Below are 22032 nucleotides of genomic sequence, written 5' to 3' on the forward strand. Positions count from 1 at the left end.
ACGGCAGGGTAGCCAGGTGTCCACGGCAGCCCCCCTCAGCAGCCGCGGACCATCAAAAGCGTGGGAGCTGGGTGCCTGTCTGCTCCGGCACCAGGCCTTTCAGAAGCCTCCGGCTCGGCGGACAGGCACCCAGCTCCACTGTGAAAAGCGAAAGCGTGTAGGGGACCCTACACGTGCATGATTCAATCATGCACTGGGCCTCTAGTATTATATACTAGCGTTCCCGTTGCAGGAAAAATCCTGCAATAGGGTTTCCTGCTGCACTCTACCCCGCCCCGCCTCCGCTCCTCCCTTGTCCCCCGGCCCGCCTTCTCCGCCAGCCCGCCCCGCCTCCGCTCCGCCCTTGTCCCCCAGCCCGCCTTCTCTGCCAGCCCGCCCCGCCTCCGCTCCGCCCTTGTCCCCCAGCCCGCCTTCTCCGCCAGCCCGCCCCGCTCTCCTTCCTTCACCCCCGGCCCCGCCTCCGCTCTGCCCTTGTCCCCCGGCCCGCCTTCTCCGCCAGCCCGCCCCTTTCTCCTTCCTTCTCCCCCGGCCCCGCCTCCGCTCCGCCCTTCTCCTCCCCCCCCCGGCTTGCTTGCTTCTCCACAGCTTTGCTCCCTTCAGCATCTCTTGGCTTCTTTCTATGCTGTCTTGATATGCAAATTAGCCACCATCTTTGTTGGGGTAATTTGCATACTCGTCCTGATTGGTTGGTGGGCGTGGCTTGGTTGGTGGGCGTGGCTTGGGTGTAGCAAAGGTGCGGTCAATTTGCATATTTGTCTATTATAAGGTAGGATAACCCTTTTTTTCCCCCCAGAAATTGAGAAGCTGATCTTAAAATTCATATGGAAATGCAAAGGACTTGAAATAGTCAAAATAATATTGAAAAATAAGAATATAGTTAGAAGACTCAAACTTCCCAACTTCAAAACTTACTGCAAAACCACCAATATTTAAAACAAGGTTTTACGAACATTAGACACATAAACCAGTGAAAAAGAATTGAGGGTCTAGGAATAAACCATTACATTTATGGTCTACTGATTTTCACCAAGAGTGCCAAGAAAATTCAATGGGGAAAGAATAATCCTATATAATAAAGAGGTAATATGCAAATTAACCCTCATACGTCATAAGATGGCTGCACCCACAGCGGAGGCAGGGTTCCCATAACGAGCAATCAGCAGGGACCTGAGGCTGCGTGGTGCTGGGCAGGGGCAGGAGACCTGAGGCTGCGCCTCCTGCCCAGCAGGGCTTGACTGGGGACCTCAAGGCGCAACTCCCTGCCCTGGTGCCAGGCCGGGGGACCTCAGGCCGTGCCCTCCCAACCCCCGCCCCCCGCCCCCTGGTGCCGGGGGACCTTAGCCCATGACCCCCGCCCAGCGGGGCTTGACAGGGGATCTCAGGCCATGCCCCGCGCCCCGGCGCTGACCCGGGGGACCTCAGGCCACGTTCGCCGCCCAGCAGGGCTTGATGGGGGACCTCAGGCCACGCCCCCCACCAGGAGGGGCTTGACGATTGACCTCAGGTCTTGCCCCCTGCCCTCAGGCCATGCTGGGCCGGGGGACCTGAGGGTGTGCCAGGGGACCTGAGGCTGCACCCCCTGCCCAGAAGGGCTTGACGGGGTACCTGAGGCTGCGCCCCCCACCCAGTGGGGCTTGACAGGGGACCTGAGGCTATGCCCCCCGCCTGGAGGGGCTTGACGGGGGTAGGGCCGGCTGGGTCTGGGTCTCGCGTGATTTTGAGGTGCGCGCGGGTGGGAGGGGACATGACTCTGGGTCCCACAGCGTGCCCCAGACTCTGACAGGTGAAAGATTTTCATATACATTTTACTAATTTTCTTTCATCTCTGACACTTTTATTAACCCTTTGCACTCGCTTGCTTTTTTCTCGATTCCTTTATTCTAATGCTAACCGTGTCCAGTCACACTCGACATCCGAGTGCAAAAGGTTAAGAGAAAGGGCAAATAGCAATATTAAAATATTTCCTCTAATTAATTCCCTTTTAATGTGTATGAATTTCGTGCATTGGGCCACTAGTCTATAATATGCTAATTAGACCAGAAATCCTTCCGGATGACCTCTGGACAAAGGCGGGGCTGTAGCCATGGATCGAGGCAGCCGCTGCAGCTGCGAGGGAGGGATTCAAGCAGCCTCCATGGCTGTGAGGGAGGAATCCAGGCAGTCACCGCGGCTGCGAAGGCCTACTCTTGCACGAATTTCATGCATCGGGCCTCTAGTCTTTTAATGGAAGGTGCTGGGATACCTGGATAGTTACATACAAAAGAATAAAGTTGGACCTCTTCTTTATACCATACACAAAAATTAACTCAGAATGAATCATAGACCTAATGTCAGAACTAAAACTATAAACTCCTAGAAGACAACATAGGGGTAACTATTCATGACACCAAAAGCGCAAGCAACAACAACAACAAAATGGACAAAATTGAATTTCATCACAATTAAAATCTTTTTCCTCCCAGCAATCCAATGAAGTATTATTGTTCCTGTTTTAAGATGAAGACACTGAGGCTATGACAGTTAGATGATTTACCCAGAGTCCCACCACAGCTCTGAATCAAAGTTAGGATCTGAACCCATGTCTGCCCAACACTTCATCACACCATGAAAAGTCAAACCTTATTCCCATTTGAATTAATATTTCCTTGTCAGTCAGCTCAACACAGTTGAACCAGTTTCAAATTCCCTAATTCTCAGCCAGCAGGTCTAGATTTAATTCATTGTTGGAGCAATTAGAGGGCATGAGGCAGTGTTCCATGCACTGTGCAAAAGTGAGGAAGACTCCCCAGGGCTGCCCTATTATCTAGACGACGGGAGCCCCAGAGTTGTTCTGAATCTGTAAGTGCTTTGCTGGCCTTGAGTGGGCAAGTGGTGGCAAGGGTGTCAATGGTGCCTCAAGTTCTCTACTCCCACTCAGAAATGTTGAGGTCTTTTGATATTTTGGGTGGGAGGGAGACAGGGACAAAAGGATGAAGGGATAGAAGGAAAAGAAGAAGAGAGGGAGGAAAGAATAAAGATGTGTTACCTCTACCCAGGAATTTCTGTTCAATTTGCAACAAAGCCTTAGTTAGAAAGAATGAACCACAGGGTGAAATCTCAGAGAACAGTGAAAGAAGATGGTATGTAGGGACCTAAGACACATTCCAGAGATAACTAAAATTCTGTAATGAGGACTCTCCCTATTTTAAGAATTTCTTTGCAATCAAGTATTACAGAGGAAAAAAAGGTCACATGCATTATGGGAAAACACTTTGTGTTAGAAAAATAATGGTGTTGATATTCTTGCAACAGGTCTTTAAATACAATTTGTCCCTTCGCTTAATTAATTGCAGATTGCAGAGAACATATTCTGTGGCAAGACTCTGTTCTATTAACACTACCATCTAATGAGATATAGATTATTTTAGACTATTACAGAAAATGTCTTCTGCATATTGATTCTGATTACATGGCTATTAAAACAAGCATGGATTATCCAGCCATATTTCTCCTTCCCCCAAATTTCACCCTCATGGATCTTCAATCAATTGTTAAAAATAAATAAAATAAAAAACTGTAGTGCTTCAAAAAACACTATCAAGAAAGTGAAAATACAACCTGGTCGCTGTGGCTCGGTTGGTTGGATGGTCACCCCATGCACCAGGAGGTGGCAGGTTCAATTCCTGGTCGGGGCATGTGTAGAGGCAGCTAATTGTTCCTCTCTGACATCGATATTTCTCTCTCTCTCAAAAATCAATAAACTAAACTAAAAATAAAAGTGAAAAGACAACCCACAGAATGAGAGATAATATTTTCAAATCTTATATCTTATAAGGGACTGACATCTAGAATAAAGAATTCTTATAACTCAACAACAAAAAGATAAACCAACTGAAAAATGGGCAAAGGATCTGAATAGATATTTCTCCAAAGTAGGTTCCCTAATGGCCAAAAAGCACATGAAATGATGCTCAACGTCATTAGTCATTAAGGATACAAAGCAAAACCACAATAAGACCACTTCACACCCACTAGGATGGCTAGAATTAAAAAAAAGTGTTGGTAAAGATGTGGAGACATTATAACTCTCATAAGTTGCTGGTAGGAAGTAAAAACAAGGTGCTTTTACTTTATTTAACATTTATATAAACAAAGTGAACTTGAATTTAATTTGACAGCCAAGCAGAACAAGTAATTGTTTTGAAAAACAATTTGCAATTCCTCAAAAAGTTAAATACAGAGTTACCATATGACCCCTCAATTCCACATCTAGGTATATACCCAAGAGAAGTGAACATCCACACTAAAAACTTGTACAAGAATGTTCATAGCAGCATTATCCATAGTAACCAAAAAGTGAGAACAACCCAAATGTTCATCCACTGAGGAATGGAGAAATAAAATATGATACATACATACAGTGGAATTTATTTGGCAATAAAAAGGAATGAAATACTGGCACATACTATAAGTATAAATCTTGAAAACATTATGCTAAGTAAAAGAAGCCAGACACAAAAGACCATATGCTGTATTATGTGGCTCTTCTATTTATATGAAATGCTCAGAATGGGCAAATTCGTATATAGACAATAGGAGCTGGGGGTTGGGAGCAAGGAGAAATGGAGACTGACTATTATTGGGCATGGGGTTTCTTTTTGAGGTGATGAAAAAGTTCTGGAATTAGACAGTAGTGATGATTGCAGAAGTCTATGAATATAATAAAAACCAGTGAATTGGCACCTTAAAATTTTTTATAAAAGCCTGGCTGGCGTGGCTCAGTGGTTGAGAGTGGACCTATGAACCAGGAGGTCATGGTTCGAATCCCAGTCAGGGCACATGCCCGGGTTGCGGGCTCAATCCCCAGTGGGGGCATGTAGGAGGTACCGATCGATTATTCTTTCACATCTCTCTCCCTCTCCCTTTCTCTCTGAAATCAATAAAAAAATATTTTTTTAAAAAGTGAACTTGAATTTAATTTGACAGCCAAGCAGAACAAGTAAGACACACACAACTTTACCTATAAGGATTCCAGTGTCCAGAGAAAGCTTAAGACTATATTTTGGTTTAATCCAATGCCTTTAAATAATAAAAGCATTATACTTGTTCTTTTCTATAAAAACAAAACTTTATTAAAAACATCTGAATATAAATGTATAAAATAGTTTTAATGTTTATATAAATGTTAAATAAAATATATAATGTATCAAATTCAAATATATATAGCATAGATTATAAAAATAGTCAATATACCTATTAAATCTATTTATAAAATATTTTATACAAAAAGAGTAAAGTTAATTAAATGTTCTAGTTTTCTCTCTAATCCTCAGCTATTACCATGCTTCATCTAATTTAGGTTTCTTTCCAAGTTCAAGTAGAAGATGACCACTAAATGTACTTAGAATAGTCTCTCAGTATCAAAATCCTTCTGTTCCTTTTCTTTTTTGTTACTTTTATTTCTTTTCTTATCTTCTCTTCTTCCTTCCCCTTTGGTTTCAACATATAAAATATTTGTTTTTCTTCCTTAAGAAATCCTCCCCTCCCCTCCCCTCCCCTCCCCTCCCCTCCCCTCCCCTCCCCTCCCCTCCCCATCCCTTCCTTTCCCTTCCCTTCCACTAACTTTTCAAAAGCAAGAAGGAATGTGATATTAACTAAGTGTCGGAACTACCTATCCACTTGGAGGACTAAAGAAGAATGATGATACTGAAATAGGAAAAAAAAAACATATAAATAGCATGCTTCCACCAAGTACCTCATGCCAGGGCACCTAAGAATCCCTTGGGTCTCATCCTTTGGTTTCCATATGTTTAAACTGGTACACTGAAGAGCTGATCTTCCTAAAACCACAACTAGAATACAACCAAACAACACAACCCATACCTTTGCAACCGCACTTTCCAGTCTTCTCTCTGAGATGAACACCTCATGCATATCACTCACCTGGTCCTTTGGCTTTTGGTCTTTGCTTAGGGGCTGCAGACGCTTCTCTTTCCTTTCCCCAGTGACATTGTTAGAGGACCACGTAGGAATTAGGTTTCCAGGTCGAGTGCTGGACTTAGTGTTATCCTGCAGCCTCTCCTTCACTTGAGAAATATTACATTTACCTTCTAGCTCATTAGAGGCATTTATGCATCTTGGCTGATTCTCTTGAACTAACCCGTCGCTCAAGTTCCTTTCTGCAGGTAAGATGTCAATGTTCACTCTACTGATTGTAGCTAGTGATTCTGTGGTACTGCTCATATCTGCTTTGCAGGTGTGGTCTTTCAGACTTGCATGTGTCTTCAAGGGGTCAATGACTATGTGTTTCTCCTGGGATAAACCTTTGTCTTCATCCTAAGTGAAATGCTTCCAAGTTATTACAGCACTCTTCACACCATATAAACAAATTAACTCAAAATGGAACAACAGGTTCCTCACAAAGTTAAACAGGATTACCTGATGATCCAGCAATCCCACTCCTAGGTATATATCCCAAAGTACTGAAAGTATGGACTCAAACAGGTATTTGTGCACCAATGTTTATAGCAGTATTAGTCACAAAGACCAAAATGTGGAAAAGACCCAAATGTCTACTAGCAGATGAATGGATAAACAAAATGTGGTATACATACAGTGGAACATTATAAAGCCAGAGAAAGGAATGAAGTTCTGATACATGTTACAACATGTATAGTCCTTGAAAACATGCTAAGTGAAATAAGTCAGACACAAAAGAATAAATATGGTGTGGTTCTACTTATATAAGGTACTTAGAACAGGCAAATTCATAGAGGTTAACAAGGCCTGGGAGTTGGAAATAATGTAGAGTTAGTGCTTAATGGGTACAGAGTTTTTGTTCGGAATGATGAAAGTGTTTTGGGAGATAGTGGTGATGGTTGCACAACACTGTGAATATAATTAAGGCTACTAAATGGTACACTCAAAAATGGCTCGCCCAGTCAGTGTGGTTCAGTGGCTGAACATCGACCCATGAACCAGGAGGTCTTGGTTTGATTCCCAGTCAGGGCACATGCCCGGGTTGCGGGCTTGACCCCCAGTAAGGGGCATGGAAGAGTCAGCCGATCAATGATTCTCTCTCATCACTGATGTTTCTATCTCTTTCTCCTTCTCCCTTCCGCTCTGAAATCAATAAAAACATATATATATTTTTAAAAAGTTAAAGATAGAATTACCAAATTTCCAGTCCTAGGTATATACCTAAAAGAACTGAAAACAGGCCCTGGACAGGTAGCTCAATTAGTTAGAGCATCGTCCCATTACACCAAAGTTTCAGGTTTGATCCCCAGGTAGGGCACATACAAGAACCAACCAATGAATGCATAAATAAATGGAACAACAAATTGATGTTTCTCTCTCTATCTCTATCTCTCTCTCTAAAATCAATAAATTTATAAAATTACTTACTAAGAGAAAATAAAGAATTGTACACAAATGTTCATAACAATAGCCAAAAGGTGAAAACCACCCAATGTCTATCAATGAATAAATGGATAAACATATTGTGGTATATACATACAAAGGGATATTATTCACACATATATATAAATGAAATATTGATACATGCTATATGGATGTACCTCAAAAACATTATGTTAAGTGAAAGAAGCTAAGACACAAAAGGTCACATATTGTATGATTCCATTTATATGAAATATCTAGAATAGGCAAACCCATAAGAGACAGAAAACTCATTGGTGGTGGTTTTCAGGGGCTGGATGGGAGTATTTAATGAAGATGAGTATTTAATAAGTATGGAGTTTCCTTTGGAGTGACGTGAAAATGTTTTGGAACTAGACAGAGGTGATGGTTTCACAACACTGTGAATGTACTGAATGCAATTAATTGTTCACTTTAAAATGGTTAACTTTGTTATAAGGGGTTAATGGGGGAAAAAGAGGGACACATGTAATAGTTTGAATAATAAATATTTTTTTAAAAAAATGGTTAACTTTGTTATATAAATTTCACCTCAATAAAAGAAATTCTTAGAATAAAGTTATTCCAGCACTGACTTCATGAAGTTTGACAGCCCACTTTGAATAAAGTGAGCTAAATGAAATCACCTTCACCAGCATTCTTTCTCTACAATACATAATTAATTACACAACAGAATCTCCAGTAAAGCCTAATCACTTCACATAAAGTAACTTATTTATATAATCTATCATTTTAATACAGTTTCTAAAACATGTATCCTTTTAAAAAGAAACATACCATTACATATGTCTTGGAGCCCTCAGAAGGCTGTGGTTGGGCGGGAACTACTTCATGATTTGATTCAGCCTTTCCAGAAACCACTGAAGAAACAGGCTTGGATTTAGAGTCACCATTTTTAATATTATTTTTGGAGGTTTTTCTTTATGAGGAAGAAAAGAAAAAGTTATCGATATAATGAAGCTGAAAAGTTTTTTTCGTTATATTATCAATATATTGAAGATGACAGATATATGAGAAAATGTGTGAATGTATAACATTCCCTTACAGAATTGCTTAATTTATAGAGAACAGTCTTTTAAAAACCAGGGGTAATTCTACAAAACACTTGACCAGTACTCTTCAAAAACAATCAAGGTCATGAAAAACAAGGAAAATGAAAATTGTCCCAGACTCAACCTAACTAAGGAGACATGAGGACTAAATGTAATATTATATCCTGGATTGGATCCTGAAACAGAAAAAGGACATTAGTGGAAAAACTGGGGAAAGCTGATGAAAGTCTGGAGTTTGTTTAGTCGACAGTAAGGTACTGATAGGGGTTCTTAGTACTAACAAATGTACCATGGTAATGTTAGAGGAGAAACTGGATGGCAGGTATACAGAAAGTCTCTGTACTATCTCTCCAATTTTTCTGTAAATACAAAATTTTTCCAAAATAAAAATCTCTGAGAAATTGCCCTGGCTGCCTGGCTCAGTTGGTTGGAGCACTGTCCCGTGCTCTAAAAGGTTGCGGGTTCAATTCCGAATCAGGGCACATACCTAGGTTGCAGGTTCAATCCCTGGTCAAGGTGCATATGGGAGGCAACTGGTCCATGTTTCTCTCTATATCGAAATCTCTCTCTCTGCCTCCTCCTCCTCCTCCTCCTCCTCCTCCTCCTCCTCCCCCTCCCCCTCCCACTTCCTCTAAAATCAATAAACATACTCTTGGATGGGATTAAAAACAAAATCTGAGAAATTGCCTCACATATAGAAGTACCAGGATAATTTTCATCTTCCAAGTTTCATTTGTTTGAAATACTACCACAACTGCTTTGCCAAGTTTGAGAGTAAAAATGATTGGTAATACTCAGCCTTGACTTGCAGAATAAATATATATAGAAATAATATCCCCAACTGTTCTAGTGTGACGTTTTTACAACGGGGATAAGCCTCTGGAAAATTCAAGGGAAGCATGAAGACTAGTACTGGAGACTGAAGGTCAAAGTTCTGTTTGGTGGAAAATTAGAGACAATGTAAACAAAAAGGTAGTCCTTTATCCCTGGGGACTTGTCTCCCAAATTTAACATGTCATAAAGCAGAGATCATGAAGGCCTTGCTTAGCCTCAAGGTTTAGATTCTGGAATACCTGATCAGTGAAGGTAGGACCTGCAAGTCATAGAAAATAATTCTTTTTCACTTGAGAAGTCATGAGTGAAGAGGGAAGCTTATGAAGGTCTCAGAAATCTGAGCACTATATTTTAGATGTGACTATTATATTACACTAGGGGCCTGGTGCACGAAGATTCATGCACAAGGGGTGGGTCCCTCAGCCCGACCTGCACCCTCTCCAATCTGGGAGCCCTCAGGGGAGCCCTCTCCAATCTGGGAATTTCTGTCTGTCTTTGCAATCATGTGAGCGAATTGTCTGAGACCCCAACCCAGTTTGGTTTGTTGCTCACAGAATAATAGAGGCTTTTTTTTTCCTTTGCTTCCTTGGTGGAGATTTCCTGGAAGTTTTAGGATATCTTCCCTTTAATTTTTCCTAGACACTCTGATTTTACTTATGCCTCTCACCTTTGCTTTCCCTCCATCCCCCACCCACAACAGTAACTTGCTCCAGGCTCACTTTGTTCTAGTGTCTAGGACAGTGGTCGGAAAACTCATTAGTCAACAGAGCCAAATATCAACAGTACAATGATTGAAATTTCTTTTGAGAGCTGAAAACCGACTTCTACGCATGGGCCACGAAATTTCAATCACACTGTACGTGTGTGCCCGCACATGGTATTTTGTGGAAGAGCCACACTCAAGGGGCCAAAGAGCCGCAGTTTGCTGACCACTGGTCTATGAGATCCATCTGCCACCAGAACGATTCCCAGCATTCCTAGTGTTCCCCGCACTCTGGGCTTCCACTTCAGGTCCTGGGGCTGCCACCAGAATGACTATTCCCAGAATTCTTGGTGCTCCCCTCGCTCTTCGTTTTCCCTTCCTGCTCTGTCTCTGTCCCATGGCCTCCTGCTCTGCCAAGTCCTCCAAGCCGCCAGCTCTCCCTCTCTGCTCTTTGTCTGGCAGCTTGGGGAGCCAAGTTCCCCAAGCCGCTCCACTCTCCACTGGCTCTCCTGCTCTGCTCTCCACCCAGTGCCTGTGTATGCAAATTAACCCACCATCTTTGTTGGGTTAATTTGCATACTCACTCCTGATTGGCTGGTGAGCATAGCAGAGGTACGGTCAATTTACATGTTTCTCTTTTATTATATAGGACAGTAAATAATGGTATAGGTTTCTTAGATAATCTCTCATTTTATTTTATTTTTTATTTATTTATTTATTTTTTTAAAATATATTTTATTGATTTTCCACAGAGAGGAAGGGAGAGGGATAGAGAGCTAGAAACATCGATGAGAGAGAAACATCGATCAGCTGCCTCCTGCACACCCCCCACCGGAGATGTGCCCGCAACCAATGTACATGCCCTTGACCGGAATCGAACCTAGGACCCTTCAGTCCGCAGGCCGACGCTCTATCCACTGAGCCAAACCGGTTTCGGCGATAATCTCTCATTTTAATATGGTTTCTAAAATACCGTATTTTCCGGCGTATAAGATGACTTTTTAACCCAGGAAAATCTCAAAAGTCGGGGGTCGTCTTATATGCCGGGTGTCATCTTATAGGGCGGGTATATCCCAAACTATATTTTAACTGGAAAAGTTGGGGGTCGTCTTATACGTCCAGTCGTCTTATACGCCGGAAAATACGGTACATGTCTTTTTAAAAGAATCATACTCAATATGTCTTGGAATCCTCTGAGGAATGTTAAAGTGATTCTCTAAATGGTTCTCTTAATTTCTGATTTTAGCAATTACGCAAATCTCAACATATGTTCTAATCACGCAATTTCACTTCATGTTTAAAAGGAACTCACCATAAATTCTTGCAAATTAAAATTATAGAAGCCACCCTCTTTAATTCCATCTATATAGCCCAGCTACTTGCAAGGGAAGTATCTTACGCCTTTGTGGCCTCCAAAAAGAAGTAGATTTGGCGCTTTATGTAAGGCTGCCTCAGGATGCTCCTTACAGAGGGTCTTTCTTCAGGCCTTTTGCTCAGCATTGTCCTTATCAGTTCTGCCAGCTCTGGGCTATAATCTTTCGGCATTGGTGGCAGCTACAAAAAGAAATAATACTAAAATTATGACTAATCGTCTTGTGAAGCAAAGTAAATGAAGGGAGAGTTTTCCAATATTTATTTTAAGTCATTATCCACATAAGCATAAAATAACCAGTATTAGTCTACAGGAAGCATACTGATGTCCTGCTTATAACAGCAAGTTGTAAGGTTGTAAAAGTATGTTCTTCAAACCAGCATTCCCATTTAAGGACTCCCTCCTTCAGAAATAAGGGCATGAGACATCCTGTCAAGATGGCAGTAGAGGTAAACATGGTACTCACATCCTGGCACAACCACAGTAAAATTACAACTAAACTACAGAACAACCAGTATTCAGAACCACCTGAAATCTGGCTGAATCAAAGTCCTACAACAAGGAAATTTAGAAGAAGCCACATAGAGACTGGTAGGAGGAGAGGAGATGTAGAACAGGCTGGTCCCACACCAATGTGTGGCGGTTAAAAATCAGGAGGGATAGTTCGGCTGCAGAGGTCTTCCTGAGGAGCAATAGATTCCAGACACAGACCAGGCCCCCCAGCCCAGGGTTCCAGTGCCAGGAAGAGAGTCGCCATAGCCTCTGGCTATAAAAATCAGTAGGGATTGAGGCCTGGCTGGAGTCCCACCTAAAGGGCACACACTCAGACTTTACTCAGACTCACTGTCTGAGCTCCAGCACTGGGGCAGCAGCTTGAAAGGCACCAGAGACATACAGGGAGAAACTGAATGGTTGGCATCAGGATGACAGCTGGGGAGGGGCAGTTTTCTCCCAGAAAAAAGTGCTGGCAGAGGCCACTGTTCCTTTGATGAGCCATCCCCCCACAAAGCTGGCAGGTGGGCCCCATATCTAAGATTCCATCAACCTCACTCACACTGTTTGCTTTACCCTGGTGACTCCCTGAGGCCCTGCCCCACCCAACTTTTGAGCCCACTCAAGCTGTTTCCAGTGGCTTTTCCATAAGAATAGCTGTCTTGGCTCTTGCTTCAGATTTTCCTAAAACCTCTCAAAAAAGCAGCATCTGGCCTCAGAAGGCCCACACCTCTCTCTAAGTGACCCAATGCCCAGGATTAGCAGCACCTGACCTTGGTTCACAGCTTGGCCTCACCTGAGTACCTCTAAGCCCAGCACAAGTAGTGGCCATCTGCAGATTACTTTGTAGCTCATGTCATGTGGCCCTGGGCAGAACACAGGTGGTGCCTAGCCTTGGCCTGTACCTCCTGGGAGGGCCCAGAGCCAGCACACCCAGTGGACAGCTTCAGACCATGTCGAAGCACCACCACCCAACCACCTCCACAAGTGACAAACTCAAGGGGCAGACTCAGCAGGCACCAGAGCCCTGCTGAAGTAAGTCCTGCTCTATGGAGTGGACCACCACATAGCTGATCCTCCACAGTAGTCAGAGGTTGATGGTTGTAGTCAGTCCTTGCAGCGGATCGTCCTGGGGGTAAATCCCTCCCATTGACCCGCTAACAGTAATCAAGGCTCAACTACAACAGGAGGGTGTACACAGCCCACATGGGGAGTGCACCTGGAGTGCCCAGCCTGGGTGATCAGGGAGGCTGTGCCATAGGACCCTATAGAACACCTACTACATTGGGCCCCTCTACCAAGCCTAGAAGATAGCAACTCTACCTAATAATAGAAACAAACACAGGGATGCTGCAAAAATGAAGAGACAAAGAAACATGTCCCAAATGAAAGAACAGAACAAAGCTCCAGAAAAAGATGGGAGGGCAGTTGGTAGGGTGGGTGATAAAGGAGAAGAGATTAAGAAGTACAAATTGATAGTTACAGAATAGTCATGAAGATGTAAAGTTTAGCATAGGGAATATCCTATATAATAAAGCCAAATATGCTAAGTGACCAGTCATCCATTCAACCAATCAAAGTATAGTATGCTAATGATATGCTAAGGCCACTCAACTGCTCACTATGACATGCACTGACCACCAGGGGGCAGACGCTCCAACCAGTAGGTTAGCTTGCTGCTGGGGTCCGGCTGATCAGGACTGAGTGAGACGGGCCGGACATGCCCTGGAGCCCTCCCGTGGTCCGGCTGGCCAACCTCCCGTATCCCTCCCTGGCCCCAATCGTGCACTGGTGGGGTCCCTTGACCTGGCTTACACCTCTTGCAACTCGGGACCCCCCTCAGGGGATGTCCGACTGATGGTTTAGGCCACGGGTCCTCAAACTTTTTAAACAGGGTGCCAGTTCACTGACCCTCAGACCATTGGATGGCAGGACTATAGTTTAAAAAAAACTATGAACAAATTCCTGTGCACACTGCACATATCTTATTTTGAAGTAAAAAAACAAAACGGCAAAAACACCCGCATGTGGCCCGCGGGCTATAGTTTGAGGATGCCTGGTTTAGGCCCAATCTCACTATGGGATCGGGCCTAAACCGTCAGTCAGACATCCCTCTTGCAATCCGGGACCACTAGCCCCCAACCGCTTGCCTGCCTGCCTGCCTGCCTGATCACCCCTAACCACTTGCCTGCCTGCCTGATCCCCCTAACTGCTCACCTGCCTGCCCGATCACCCCTAACCATTCGCCTGCCTGCCTGATCGCCCCTAACTGCCTCTGCCTTGTCCCCCGCTCCCATGGCTTCATCCGGAAGGTCTTTCGGTTGTCCAGTCTAATTAGCATATTACCCTTTATTATTATAGATGTGCGTATATGTGCATATATACACCTAGAGTTATATCTATATAAGACAAGAAAAAGCCAGGAAGGCCATGTACCAAATTGTTGGCAATGGTTATCTACAGGGAATTAAAATGGATAGGAGAGGGGAATTTCACTCCTTTCTTGTTTGATTCTTTAAATAGTATAATTATGGAAAATTTTTACTTCTTTTGTATTTTTCAATATCTAATTTTTAAATACTAAACAATTTAATATTTCTCAAATTAAAAAATTAATTTTAATTTTATTAAATTAAATCAGTAGGTCATTTATAGCCTTAAACTTGTTGGTGTATGGATGCCTGACACTACAGAGGGCAACTAACCTCATGGAACTAACATATAAAGTTGGTCACTCTGGTATCAAAGGAACAAGTTCAAATAGAATGGACTAATTTTAATTAATTAATTAATTATTTATAATATGTTTTTATTAATTTCAGAGACAGAGGAAGAGAGAGGGATAGAGACAGAAACATTGGTAAGAGAGAAACATCGATTAACTGCCTCCTGCACACACCCTACTGGGATAGAGCCTGTAACCTGGGCATGTGCCCTGATTGGGCATCGAACCAGGAAATTCTTGGTTCAAGGATCGATGCTAAGCACTGAGCAACACCAGCCAGGCAAGAATAGACTCATTTTAAATGGGCCTCATCTATATATATAAAAGCCTAAGTGACCGTCCGACCGGTAGCTAAGACGCACACTGACCACCAGGGGGCAGATGCTCAACACAGGAGCTGCTGAACTGTGGTGACTTGGCAGTTGCAGTTCTAGGGTGATGCACCCGGAACCAGAGAGGAGGGAGCCCTATTCCGGGGTGCATCACCCAAGAACCACCCTCTCACAATCCGGGACCCCTCGGAGGATGTCAGAGAGTCGGTTACAGCCCGATCCCTGCAGGCCAGGCGAGGGACCCCACCGGTGCATGAATCCATGCACCAGGCCTTTAGTTTAACCATAAGCTGCTTAGGAGAAGCTACCAATAGTCCCTTAGGGCACCTGCACATCCTGTGGCTATATGCAGTGGTTTTCAAAAAGCCAATTCCTTGGAGCCATTAAGCCACTTTTACAAATTATTAAGAAATGATCAATTCCTTCTCCTTCAGTTCAACCTTCCCCACAGAAGAGACCCCCGTTCTTAATTATCCACCCAACAATAACGATTACTCACATTTGTCAGTAGCAACTTACAAAGTTGCATTTAATTAACATTGCTCCAAATATTTAAAACAATTAGTTCCAGAATGTTCTTTACCTTTCCTTCAATAATCCGATAAACTAAAGAATTCATGTCTTTTGCATTGAAAGCATGTTTTAGGGTGGCCATTTCATAAGCACAGCATCCCAGAGCCCAAACATCAGACTAGAAAAAAAAAGTAAATGGTTATATATCAGAATGCCTTATTTACATTTTTCCTCCTAAAAAAGAAAAGACATTTTCGTTACACCAATTCACGGAGAATTCTTTGACATAACTATTCTGATAAGCTTTGAAATTATGAATACTGTCCTAGAGACAAGGTGAGCTGGCATATTGTCCTACCTTATAGTTGTAGGGTTTGTTTGAGAACAATTCAGGGCTCATATAGTAGGGTGTGCCAATGAGGGTGCTAGCCATATCACAGTGGTTCTCTAACACTCGGGCAATTCCTAGGTCACCCACTTTGATGATGTTTGTTCTCGTTAGGAAGACATTTTGAGTTTTCAGATCTCGGTGAAGGATGTGTTTTTCATGTAAATACTGAAAAGAGAAATAAAATTTCACTAAGTATAAATATATCTAACTACTCATTTATTCCTGACTTCTTATATACCATTAATAATTACATGAGTTAAAGCACCGTAGTTATCTACATATCAAAACACTATTGTTTTATAGTCTCTAAATAAAAAGTGTGATTTACAAGTTTCCAAAGTAAAAAAATTGCCCTAGCCAGGTAGCTCATTTGGTTAGAACATTGTCCTTATATGCCAAGGTTGCATGTTCGATCCCTGGTCAGAGCACATACAAGAATCAACCAATGAAAACATAAATAAGTGGAACAAAAGGCAGTGTTTCTCTCTCTTTCTCTCCCTTCCTCTCTCTCTAAAATAAATCAGGAAATTAAAAAAAAATTATACATTAAAATAAAATAAAAAGGGTGAGCTCAGCAATAGCAACTGTGATGGCAGCAACGGCAGTGGAGTGGCGGTGCTGGGCAGAGCAGGTTGGCGCAAGTACATGATGGTGAATACACTGGTCAAATCTAAGGTGTGGAAGTCCACCCCACCGGGCCTGGGGCAGGGGCCCCCACCCCAGACACTGCAGCTGCACTAGGTAACCCATGCTCTCACCTCCAAGACCTGAATGACATCACCCACAATGTCCACTACAAGAACTACTGTGTCTGCAGACTCAACAAAAGCCACATGCTCCCCCATGGGCTCCGGCTGAGTGAACCTGACCCTGACCCCTGAGCCGCCTCTGGGGCCTCAAAAGTTCACCGATGGGCTCAAGACAATTTCACAGGAGTACTGAGCACAGGCAAATCCTGGGCACCTGGGGTTCCCCAAATGCTCAGCAGCCCCCCACCACACACCTGTGTACTACAGCATATATTAAAGGTGGACAATTGCTTTTTAAAAAGGTAAAAAAATTAAATTCCAGTATCCTTCACAATTGTTCCCATTATACCGTTTAGTGCTTACAAACTCCCACTGAGGAGAAAAAACTTTACAAGGTCAGAGGCACTTTTCTCTCAGATTCATAGAATCTTCAGCTTAATGATATTTTCAAATACAACAAGTTCATGTTTATTTAGAGAGAGTATCCTAGAATTTAAACCACAATGTCAATTAATGCTGGACAAGTCTGCCCAAATCCAGAGTATTTCATAAACCTTCTAGCTACTGAATATGTGTATATTAAACCACAAACATGTTTTACATTTCCACTCACTTTGCCACAGGGTTAAAGCCCCAAATCCAACAGTTTAGGCATGTTCACTAGCCCAACCACCTTACTGCTGACCAGCTGACAACAAAGCAAGGTCATTCTTTGCTCTCTGTCAACTCAGGGCCCTTAAAATGAACTTTGGTATAAATATTAAATGAATGGAGAATTGGCTTTTCCTCCAATTAGACATGAAATCCATGTCCACTTCAATATGGATATCACTCAGTCAGAAACATTCTAATGCTACAACATGAGCAACTGGGTCCACTTCACAAATGGATTTTCAAAAAAATAATTTTTTTCATGTACACATTTTGGGAAGAATCTCCCTAAAATCCACCCTGGCCCCTTGGAGCAAGCAGGATTCTGTGAGGCTGGACAGTACCTGCAGAGCCATGGCGATCTGCACAAACCACTCCACCACCTGACTTTCAGGCAGAAGCTGCCCCTTCTGCTCCTTGAGCTTTCGGTACAGATCACCTCCTTCGCAGAAGCCCATGACGATGTACAGCAGACCGTCCCCTCCCTCCCAGGACTCCTTGTAGGTGACAATATTGGGATGCTTCAGCTGGGACAAGAGCTGGGCTTCTTGTTCAGCAGCTCGCCGCTCTCGGCTGGAGGCATTTCGCAGGTTCAGTTTTTTGATGACATACTACAAAGAAAACACGTGTTTTTACAATGCACAAGTAAACATACAGCTGTATAGGTTCAGAAGTATTTAGCGCTCTCCTGAATGTCCTCAAAATTAATCTTCTAGAACAGGGGTCCTCAAACTTTTTAAACGGGGCCAGTTCGCTGTCCCTCAGACCGTTGGAGGGCCGACTATAGTTTAAAAAAAACTATGAATAAATTCCTATGCACACTGCACATATCTTATTTTGAAGTAAAAAAACAAAAACACCCGCATGTGGCCCGCAGGCCATAGTTTGAGGAAGCCTGTTCTAGAACCTGTCCAATAACCTAATCGTTTTATTATTCAAAAAGCACAAAATTTAGGGGAAAAAAAAACCTGCTCTCACTAATGGTACTTTTTACAGGTTAGACTAATAGCAGGGTAGTCACCAAAAAAAATTCTTCAGACAGAATGGGTCCCTGGGTCGCATTAAGTTTTCAAAGGGATCCATAGCCCAATAAGGTTAAAAATCACTGACCCTCAACATACAAAATTATTCCCACTTTAAAAAAAATCAATATCCTCTCACACCTGATATACTACTGTCAATCAATCAAAAGACCACACAGTTATTATTCAACAAACACATATATAATTGTGCTTTGTAAAATGTAATCTTCTGCTCAAATGTGAGGGGCTATCCTCAACTCAAAAAACCAATGACTCCTCCGCTCACACACACCCTTTTGCCCACTGAATAACTCTCTTATGCCTGAGCTTTTGTTCCAGGCAGAGTAACCAGCACCTGAGACAAAGAAGAGTAAGTGAGAGAGTCTTCTTATACTTAGGTGGGCATCTGTAAGCTAGCCTGGGGCAGCCCCATTGTGTTGGTGTAATTAATGGCACCTCCTTTCAGTTTCCCAAACTTGTCCCAGTCTGTACAATATACTATATGGTCAGCTTATTTATAAACCACATTAAAGAACTGGCTCCTTGTCCTGAAGTTAAGATAAAGTGCTTTAAGTAAAGGAGTAACCCTACACCTAAGTTTTAGAACAATCTCTAAGATTGCAATGAAAGGGATGGATTGGAGAAGAGCAAAAGTCGTGTGGCAATAGTTTACCGGGAGATAAAGATGCCCTGGCTTGGGTGGTACCCGTGGAGGTGGAGAAGAGCTTGGGTGCTTAGTGGACAGATGAATGGGGGTGAGGGGAAGAGGGGAATCAAGGACTCCCAGGTGTCCAGCATGGGCAACTGGCTGGTTGGTGGTGCTACTCACTGAAATAGGGACCATGGGAGAAGTTTGGCAGAAAGGTGATGAGATGAGGTGTAAGTATGCCCACTAGTCTCCAGGTCATATGTACGGGGGGCCCCTCCTTCAAGGAGTAATATTTGCCAGGCGCTGTGTTAGGTCCTGAGAACGTTTGCTCTCCCGGGATTGTTGAGCGTGCTCGGGAAAAGTGTAGATCAAGCACACCAATTAATACACAAAGGATAGGGGAGGGTGGGGGTAACGGGGAGAGATCAACCAAAGGACTTGTGTGCATGCATAGGAGCCTAACCAGCGGTTAAGGACAGCAGGGAGGTGGGGGCATGCGTGAGGAGGGGTGTGGGATGGGAATGGGGGGGTGAGGACAAATATGTGATACCTTAATCAATAAAGAAATTAAAAAAATACACAAAGGAGAAGTACAGGGTGTTCGGGGTGCATGTTACAGGAAGGTATGGCCTAGTCTCGGTGGACTGGGACACTGGCCCCGAGGAAGTGCCACCGGGGTGAGTCCCCTGCAGACCACCCCGGGATCTAACGTTTGGACAGAGCCCTGGGCGAACCCCTGCGTGTTCCCCGCCCCCTGATGGGCCCCAACTCCGCCGACCTGCCTGCCGTCCCGCCGGTGCCTCACGAGCGTCACCTCCCCGTAGCTGCCCCTACCAACGACCCGTAGATAGCAGTAGGCGGCCAGGGGCATGTTCCCGGCGCGGGGCAAAAGTCGGGGTGCGGCGCGGCAGCGGGACACAGCGAAGGGCCCAGCTCATGCCCGAGAAGCTGCCGGGCCGGAGGCTGCCGAGAAGGCCCGGCTGGGGCGCGAGCGCAAAGGCCCGGCCCACGGAGACGCCGCTGCCATAGCGATCCCTGCCGGCGCCGCTCTGCGCATGCTCCGGCGGCCCGCGGGGCTCCACCGAGCTTCCGCCGGCTCTGGAGGACCCGCCATAGAGCCGAGGTGCCGGGCGGCCAGAGCGTCTCCGCCGGGCCGGCGCTCACTCTCAGTTCCACCGCCCTGGACTCCCGGGTTGCCGGCCAAAATACAGTCATGGGAGCTGCCCGCTTGTGGAGCATTTGTTCTAAGCGCTTTGCGAATGTTGATCATTCATTTTAGAAGTATTTATTGCCCGTCTACCATGTGCCAGGCTGACAAACTCCCGGCCCTCCTGGAGCTCACATTCTAATGGGAGTGGGTGGTACTCTCGTCTCACTCTCCCCCTTCTCCCCCCTCCCGCCTACCTATGGATCCAGCAATCCATCTTATTTTTTAATCATTTCAAAGTAAATTGGATATATCAGTACGCTTAACTCCTAAACATTTTAGCTGTATTGAGAAGTGCAAAGAAATCCATTAGGATCCCAGCCAGCCCCCTGCATTAAGTGACCTGACCAAACTCTGGCTTGGCTTCCAACAGCTTAAGGCAGTAGCCCTAGGACCCACCCTGGCCCACATTAAAGGCCTGCCTATGAAAACTCAAAGCTACCAAAAAAACTTATTGATTGTTCCAGGCAACACCTCCCCTCCTAGAGCATTTACTAAAAAAAAAAAAAAGCTTGCGATTGTTAAACCTTCCTGTGTCCCTTCGAGGAGATAGCTATGTTATCTTCTACAACCCACGAGTGGCTTTCTCAAGGATCTGAATTCATCTCTTTGAAATGTAAGATTTCTTCTGCCTACCAATTTTTGCCCAGTTGGAGGCAATATCGCCCCTGTTGGAAATCCTATATAATAATCCTATATAATAAAAGGCTAATATGCTAAGTGTGTGGTCCTCCAGTCCGCCGTTCAACCAATCAAAGTGTAATATGCTAATGATATGCTAAGGCCACTCAACCGTTCACTATGACATGCACTGACCACCAGGGGGCAGATGCTCTGACCGGTAGGTTAGCTTGCTGCTGGGGATGGAGTGAGATGGGCCAGACATGCCCTGGAGCCCTCCTGCAGTCCCTTCCTGGCTGGCCAACCTCCTGCATCCCGCCCCGGCCCGGATTTTGCACTCGTGGGGCTTCACAATCACCCACCTGCTTTCCTGTCCCTCCCCTTCCCTCCGGTCCCTTCCTGCTCAGCTCTATTTCCCAGGCACCTCCTCCAGGAGCCTTCTTTTAAGCCCTGTGGGGATGAGCTCCACCCCTTCCAGATTTCTATTGCTCTTTCATGCTCCCCTTTAGCTTCTGACCACTCCTTCGACTCACTGGGCTTCCTTTGACTTGCATCAGCTCTTTTTCCCAAGCATCAGCTCACAGAACACAGCAAGGCACTCAAGTTTCATCACTGTGGTGTCCTAGTGCTTGGCACTGTGCCCAACCTACCACAGGGTGATCCATACTATGTAGGAAAACTTCAAGGGTACATTTTAATGTTGATCCAGCTCATCTTTTACAGAGGCCAGAAAACATGCCAAAAGGTCATTATGGCCTGGGGACAATAAACCTTTCCCAGAAGCTGCTCTGTGAGACAAAGTCCAGGACAAGCAAATAGAGATCAAAGAGGCCCCTGGGTCCCCTCACCATATCGGGGTCACAGCAGCCAGTACATTTCACCCAGGGCCCTGGAGTGGGTTGACCAGGGGCCATGTCTGTCCAGTGTGCCGTGGTTTGTAGGAGACAGCGAGGGTTTGGGCCTAAAAATTAAGAAATTTCAGGTAAAAGAAGGGTCTTTGACTCAGCTTCTCCCTTCTTCCTAATAATGCAGAGGCCCTTTCTGCCATTACATGATAGGCGTGGGCTTTGGAGACTGAAAGATCTGGGTTTGGATACCTGCTCTGTCCCTTGCTGGCCCCTTGCACCAGAGCTTGATGCTGAGCCCCAATGCAACACGGGAGTCTCTCACAGGCTCAGAGGTACACCAGGAGGCTAAATTAGACAATAAAGGGATCAGAGCAATGCATGACACATAACCAGCCCTCCATTATGAAAAGGGGCATTCATTGTCGTCTCCTGCCCAGGTGGGAGAATGCTGG

The 22032-nt window shown here is 44.5% G+C and overlaps 1 protein-coding gene across 4 annotated transcripts in view; it reads right to left on the bottom strand.

Moving 5' to 3' along the window:
* NEK4 (NIMA related kinase 4) overlaps positions 1-19942 on the bottom strand; it is a 42556-nt gene extending 22614 nt beyond the window's left edge. For all 4 annotated transcript variants that reach the window (XR_013814862.1, XM_079795225.1, XM_079795223.1 and 1 more), the window contains exons 1-7: positions 19683-19942; positions 17578-17844; positions 15801-15998; positions 15513-15620; positions 11408-11562; positions 8197-8338; positions 5923-6315 (exon numbers count right to left, since the gene is read on the bottom strand). Coding sequence is in view for 3 of the 4 variants with exons in the window: in XM_079795225.1 (XP_079651351.1) it covers positions 5923-6315; positions 8197-8338; positions 11408-11562; positions 15513-15620; positions 15801-15998; positions 17578-17844; positions 19683-19775 (1356 nt within the window). In the remaining variant the exon portion in view is untranslated. The remainder of the gene's footprint in view (positions 1-5922; positions 6316-8196; positions 8339-11407; positions 11563-15512; positions 15621-15800; positions 15999-17577; positions 17845-19682) is intronic.
* Between the last annotated feature and the right edge of the window lie 2090 nt (positions 19943-22032).

Source organism: Cnephaeus nilssonii (assembly GCF_951640355.1).
Source record: "Cnephaeus nilssonii genome assembly, chromosome: 17".
In the NCBI taxonomy this organism is placed as follows: Eukaryota; Metazoa; Chordata; class Mammalia; order Chiroptera; family Vespertilionidae; genus Cnephaeus; species Cnephaeus nilssonii.